At 50.2% G+C, this 7,159-nt stretch overlaps 1 protein-coding gene across 1 annotated transcript; it reads left to right on the top strand.

Moving 5' to 3' along the window:
- Positions 1-490: 490 nt before the first annotated feature.
- On the top strand, positions 491-6,248 carry LOC114072382 (runt-related transcription factor 1-like; the record flags this gene model as incomplete). The annotated part of the gene is made up of 2 exons (XM_027910285.1): positions 491-1,104; positions 6,092-6,248. Coding segments are annotated over exons 1-2 (430 nt in total), but the record flags the coding sequence as incomplete, so codon positions are not given.
- Positions 6,249-7,159: the final 911 nt, after the last annotated feature.

Genomic DNA, 7,159 nt, shown 5'->3' with positions numbered 1-7,159 from the left:
AAAAAAAAAAAAAAAAAAAAAAAAAAAAAAAAAAAAAAAAAAAAAAAAAAAAAAAAAAAACTCGCAGAGAACATTAATGGATTCCTGTTGTGTTTAAATTCTCTACAGATTATACTGTAAATATTTTATGAAGTCCGGTATATGTGTGTGTGGTGCGTGTGTGGACGTGAATATATACATATACACAGTTGTAGCCAGCTGACCTTTGATCACAAAGTCTCGCTCTCGTACCGCCTTCTCTGAAGACAACCCCGATTTTCCCTCTCCAAAAGAGCCATTTTTTTTTGCCCGCGGAAGACGCCGGTGTGGTTTATTTTCTCTTGGGACTGTAGAGAAATCACCTGGAAGAAACTGATAGGCGGCTGACAGGGAAGCCCGGGCTTTGCGCGTGTTTCTTGTTACTTGGTCGCCTCCCTTTTTTTTTTTTTTTTTTTTTTTTTTTTTTTTTTTTTTTTTTTTTTTTTTTTTTTTTTTTTTTTTTTTTTTTTTTTAACTTGGGAGTTTGGAATGAGCTTTCTCCCCGGGAACTTCTCGTGGCGCGGCCGCGGACTCGATGCGCGGTAAAGCCGCGCACGGACGCCCCTTGGGTTTATCGGATTAACGTGTTTGTTCCGCCGCGCCAGGAAGCCAAGAGTTAAAGCCCGGGCGCGCTCTCTATCATCTCAGCAAAAAATTAACTTCGGGGACTGGCGTAGAAACAAGTTTCCCGCGGGGTCCTCAGCCCGTATCCGTTTATGTTGGTCCCCAGAGAGCGGCTCGCTGAAGAGTTACGCTCGCCTCGCCGTTCTGTAAAAACTCCGCGGAGGTCCCTCACTCAAAAGGCTTGTTGTGATGCGTATCCCCGTAGATACCAGCACCAGCCGCCGCTTCACGCCGCCCTCCACCACGCTGAGCCCGGGGAAGATGAGCAGCGAGCCGCTGGCGCTGCCCGGCGCCGAGCACGGCGGGGCTTTGCCGGGGAAGCTGCGCAGCGCCGACCGCAGCATGGTGGAGGTCCTGGCCGACCACCCCGGGGAGCTGGTGCGCACCGACAGCCCCAACTTCCTCTGCTCCGTGCTGCCCACCCACTGGCGCTGCAACAAGACGCTGCCCATCGCCTTCAAGGTATGGATGTCCGAGGAACGCGCGTCGGGGGGGGCAGGGATGGGCAGGGGAAGGGATGGAGGGATGGGGGGCAAGCGTGAGCCCCCCGAGGATGGAGGGCACGGGGCGCTCGGAGCCGCGCCCGGGCAGGGACGGCTCGCCCCGGTGGTCCCGCTGCGCCTCCTTCCACCCTTTCTTCTAGCTTTCATTCCACCCTTCCTTCCAGCTTTCCTTCCACCCACCCATCCATCCTTCCGTCCTTCTCTCCATCCTCCCTCTCTCGAGAGGAGCGAGCGCTGGCAAGCTGAGGAATGCGATGCGCTGGGAAGGTTTCGCTCCGGCCGCTGCCTCCCTGCTCTCCCCATTCATAACTCCGGTAGCGAGAGGCGGCTCTGCTCAAGGGAGGGAAAAAAAAAAAAAAAAGAATAAGCGAAAAAAAAAAAAAAAAGGAGCCAGAGCCGAGGAGTTTGGCTGCCCTGGGGACCAGATGCCGCAGCCGTCTGCAGATGGATGCAGGCGGCTCGGAGCTGAAGGAGCCCCCGGAGCTGAAGGAGCCCCGGGCTCGCCCAGAAGTCGCCCACGGCGGTGGCGGGTCCCTCTGCCACCCACGGGGGACACCCGCCCTCCTCCGCGGGCCGCGTATCCCCTGCCAGGGGCTCTTCGGGGGGCGGAAAAAACCCCATCAAAACAACCCACCAACAGTCCAAAACACATATTTCTCTCTTTTTTTTTTTTTTTCCCTTTTTATTGGCTGTTTTTAATAACAGCAAAAAATCGAGGCCTAACCTGGGCAGACCCTGCGGCCGCTCGGAGTTCTCCAGTTTCCAGAGTTCCTTGCTAAATCCAAGGGGAAAAAAATGGGGAGGAGGGAAGGGGAGAGGGTATCCCGTCTCCCTCCTGTCACGAGCCGCCGGGAATGTGCCGAGCGGTGCCCCCCGGGTGCTTGTTGCTCTTTCCAGCCTTCCCGTTACCGGGCTCCGAGTAAAATTATCCTCCCCTCGGAGTAAAATTATCCTCCCCTTGGTCACGCTCTTTTTTTTGACTCGGGTCTGTCTCGCTGACTTCTCGAGCGCGCTGCTTTTCTTGCTCCCGATGCAGAAACGCTTCCGAGCAAGGAAAGGAAAAGGTAATTATTCTCGTTATCCTTTTATCCGAGACGGGAGCCGCACAGACATGCAAGCTCCCGAGGAGCCCCGGGGTTAGATTTAGGATCGGGATTTGTCAGGTTCGTGCTTTCTTTTGCGGTCACTCCTAAACCCCGACCGCCTCGGCGCAACTTTGTTTTGAAGGCCACCGGGCTCGAATCTTTCCCGATGGCTTTTTGGGAGAGGAGAGAGACGAGGGAGAAGCGGATCAGCTCAGCTCCCGGGAGCTTCGGGAAATCGCGCTGAGGAGGCGGCTTCAGGGCAAAGTTTTATTATGTCTAGTCTTCTTGTTTTACGCAGATAGGAGTCTGGGGAAATGGGAGGAACTAATCGGCAGGGTCACTTCCTAAATTCCCACATTTAGATTAATTATTACACTGTTACCCCACGCACTCGGCAGCTCCTGCTAATTACTCGGGAAGTTCAGCTCCTGGAAGGCAGTGAAAAGCCGCTCCGCCCCGCCGGGAAGGGAGATAAGCGGAGTCCCCGGTGTTCCTTGTTTTTTTTTTTCCTGGGGGATCCCTGTGGCCAGAGACCGCCGTGGCGGGGCCGCGCGTGTCGCTGTCCCACCCCCCGAAGCATCTCCCGGCGGGGGAAAGGGATGGAGAAAGGACAGGAGAGGTGGATCCTCCCGCTCCTGCCCGGCCGTCCCGGTGCCGAGCCGGCAGCGATTTTGGGATTCTCCTCTGGAATGGGAGCTTTGGCGGCAGGGACCGTCCTGGTTCTGTGGAAACTGCGGGAAGCAAAGCCAGGAGGGTTCGAGAGATGCCCAACTCCGCTCCCGCAGCCGCCGCAGCCCCCCCCCACCGTGTTCACCAGCAGCTCCTCCAGGAGTTTGTTTGAGAATTCGACCTAGAAACACCCAAGAGAAAAATAATTAATCAAAACACCCCCTCCTCAAAAAAAAAAAAAACACGGGAAAAGGTTTCATGATGAACCCCTGGAATGGTGGGCTGGGAGGCACCTGCTCGCCAGGGCGCTCCTCATCTTCACCCCCCCTCCCAAATTCTCTCTCCGCGGATTGCTGAGAAATGAATCCTGGAATAATTTGCCACGTGAAAACCAAGCTTGTTGGGTTCACACTAAATACGGAATATTCGCAAAGGCCGTTTTAAAAGTCGTGGGTTTTTGTTTGGTTTTTTTTTTTTTTTTTTTAAGATGATTTGGGCCAGGAACTAGAAAATTCGGGTCGGATCGTTCCTTTGCGTCTGACAAAAAAGCCCCGAGTTTTACCAAGTATTTGTTAACAACCATTGCATGAACAAAAAGAGAGAGATGGAGAGTTTTCTCTTCGTGTTTCCTTAGAAAAATTCATTTGTGGCGTTTGATCAGGAGACTGTTTCGAGCCAAAATTAAAATATCCAGGTTTTTTTTTTTTCCCTAAATTAAAGAACGATCCTGAGAAACTCAAAAATTACTGTATAATAACTAACAAGGTGCTATAGAAATTCACCGTCCAAGTGCTATTAAGAAAGAATCTAAATCTTACTTTAAAAGGCCAATTTGGTTTGACTGATGCGGGAGAAGTGGGTAATTTAGATACCCGACAGACCTGCAACGCTGATACTCTCTCCTTGCTTCTCTGGAAATGCATATTTTTAAGAGGTAAAGAGTGCAACAAAGTCCTTGATAACTCCAGTCAGCAAGTCCCAGCTTATCTGTTTAGTCTGTTTTCTAATGTAAATGTTTGTATTTCTGTTTCTATTGTCTGTGACTTTTAACTCCACTTTCTTTTCGGGGCTGTGTCAGCTTTATACCCGTTCCTGATTTTTTTTTTTCCTTCGAGCTTGCAATTTGGAAACGGGGCTTTAAAATATCTGCTCCGCAAGAGCCGACTGCCCCTGGATTTGCCAAAAAAATCTTTTGTGAAGCCTTTAAAATCCCGGAATACTTTTCCTTAAATGAACGGGCAAACATTTGCATCGCAGGGTGATGCCCCGATTTTCCCCTTTGCCTTTCTGGTGCCTGGAATACAAGCAAGGAGAAGACTCTGAGCTTAAGCATTTCGAGGAGGGACTAATTGATGCCGAGATGAGGGGGAAATTTGGAAAGCCTAGAACCGAGCAGGCCCCAGGAACACGTTCTGGAACCCAGAGGAGGACAAAAAAAAACCACACAGCAGGCTGGGCAGGGGAGGAACGGGGAGGAGGAAGTTGAAATGGAGACAGTAAAGAGGGAATTCTGACCCAGTGATTTGAGGTTTGCATGTGGAAGTGAAAATAAGGGTTGCTGGTGACAAAAGGGAGAGCACAGGAGTGAGGAGCTCAGCCCCCCCTGTGGAAGGAAAGGCTGGGAAATACCTGAGACTGGAGGCTTCTCCCAAATCCTGGGAGTTGGCTGTGGCTGAGGAATAAAAAATCAGGGATCGATCGAGCGAAGGAGCTGCTGATCCCCTTTGGAAAGGACAAGTGAGATTAAAAACCAGGAGGAACAAAACCAGGCCGTGACAAACTTTAACTGCCTGGATAGGAGCTAGAAAATTCTAACAGGAAGGAAAAATATCGAGCTGCAACTCAGAGGGCACGATGAAGGGCTGCTTCCTCTTAGAATGTGCAAAAGAGGAATTAAAAATGAGCTGGATTTTTTTTTTTAATCTTTTTTTTTTTTTTTTTTTTTTTTGTGGTAAGAGTCATGTAGACTTAACTGGCGGAACAGCAATGGGATGAAAAAACAATCTATAGGGGACCGAATCCAAGCTCTTATTTTTGCCAGAGTAAATGGAGTGACACCCCAAATATCCATCTGCTTGCAGCGGGGTGAAACTGTCTGGAGAATTCCATCCTGCTCAAGAAATTGCAGCAAAAATTAAGTTTTTCATCGTTTGGTCAGTGTGAACAGTGCAGACACAAGTCAGAACATTTCAGATTAGAAATCTTTAGGTCTCTCAGGTTGTTGCATCAGAAATGCAGTGAATCTTCTGCTCCTAAACGTTTGTTTGACGCTGGGCACCCAGGAGCTCCAGCACAAGCATTTGAGGCCAGGTGAAAGCCTTTGGCTGAGCCAGGGCAGATTTCATTAGTTGAGATCCACGATTTCCATCCCTCAGGTGGGGCCTGAAGTCAATTATTTGTCTTTTTAAAGGAAATAAAGGGAAGTTGTTTACTAATTTGGGATTAAACATTTGATTGAGGCCTGATTTTCCACGGATTTACCCTGAATTTATGCTGGGACAGCTCTGTTAGGAGCTACTGCTGTGAAGGAGACCAGCAGCAGGTCCTGCTCATTGAATTTATGCACTGACAATTACAGATGTATATTTTGGAAAGCTGATTTCACTTATTTTTCATCTCAGAGCACAGGAGGAGCTGGGTATTTCAGAGGCACATCAGTGCAAAACTTTCCAGGCCAATTGTTAGGAAAAGCAAGGTTTGAAACCGTGGGAAATCCACAAATGAGGAGTAAAAAAAGGATGCACCTTAAATAACACCTATTGTGGTGATGTCACAGGTGCAATGGTGTATATGAAAAATATCACTCTCTTAGGTCCTGCAGGAAATTCAGGAAATGTGGGGAAGAGCAGTGGAAAAGAATTGGGAAGCATTTTAGTGCAGCATCATGTCAGCCACCAGCACGATTGACACCACTCGGCAGTGAGTCTGCACGTAACTTGTCTGCTCAGAGCTAAAATTACAATCAAAATTGCAAAAAAAAAAAAAAAATTGGCCTGATTAAAGAAAAATGAAGGGTTTTGGGGGGAGAAGAAGATTCCCATTGCAGCGAATAAAGAATGGAAACATCTCCCATCTCCCCAAAAACAGCTTCTTACACCGGCATCTCAGACCTTCCACGCGGATTTGACCCCCTGCCTTGCGCCCCCAATTCCCTGGGAGCTGAGGGCTCTCTGCTCCTTGATTTTTCCACAGGTGGTGGCCCTGGGGGACGTTCCTGATGGGACTCTGGTGACGGTGATGGCGGGGAACGACGAGAACTACTCAGCCGAGCTGCGGAACGCCACGGCCGCCATGAAGAACCAGGTGGCGCGGTTCAACGACCTGCGCTTCGTGGGCCGCAGCGGCAGAGGTACCTGCTTGTCCTCGGCTTGGCACCCTCTGCTCACCCAGCCCTGCTGGATTCTGGGGGGGGTGGGCAGGGAATTCTGAGGGTTTCCTGCTGCCCGGGCCGCTCCCGGAGGCGCGGGATGAGCACGGGGTGGTTCGTCCTTGCGTCGTCGAGCGCCGCTCCAGGTTCTGAACAGGCAGATCTCAGGCGGAAAATAAGAAAAGCAAGCGACGTTTTTGCTCTGGGAGCCGCCCCTGCTGGTTTAGGGCAGCGTGGTGTTGCCGGTGGTTGAGTTGAAGTGGCGTATTTTGAGGTTAAAACAAGAGTTTTTCAGCTTGTGGAGGGACTCGTGGTGGGGCTCCCCTTCTGGTTTCTGCAACAGAGTGAGTCTCTCTTAATATTTCCTGCTTAGTACGAATATTTCCTGCATAGATCTGAAGATTCTGCAGGTTCATTCTGATCTGCTGAAGGCACAGGGCACGTTTTCTGGCCTTTCTTTCCCTCAGGACGCACCAGTCCTGTTAGTTAATGTCTGCTGCAAAGCGGATGGCAGAGAGCAGACAGAACGGAGGGGTTTGGTACCTGACTTGCTGTATCTCTGCCATAACCAGTAATGACTGGTATGTAAATAAAAAGGCCTTTGGAGCATAAATAGCAATCAGGATTTGGAGTTGACTTAGGCCGGGACTACGTGGAAATGTAGTTTGGAAGCTGCAAACAGAACCCGACGCGTGCGGCTCGCGCCGCCCGTGGGTGGGCAGGTGCACAAAGCTCGATCCCCCCCCCCCAAAAAAAAACAACCCAACATAAAGACCTTCTGCAACTTCACTCTTTGGCCCCAAGCCATAATCTCAAACCCCATAACTTCCCAGCAACCGTGTTTACCGTCCTATCAGTTTATTTTAAGTGCTTCCCCTGGGTTAGTGCCTGCC

This window comes from Empidonax traillii, unplaced genomic scaffold (assembly GCF_003031625.1).
Source record: "Empidonax traillii isolate 1590-97213 ecotype Southwest subspecies unplaced genomic scaffold, ASM303162v1 scaffold3096:size19035, whole genome shotgun sequence".
Taxonomy (NCBI): domain Eukaryota; kingdom Metazoa; phylum Chordata; class Aves; order Passeriformes; family Tyrannidae; genus Empidonax; species Empidonax traillii.
Note: the sequence above shows the minus strand (reverse complement) of the source record. Positions and strands in the feature narration are given on the sequence as shown.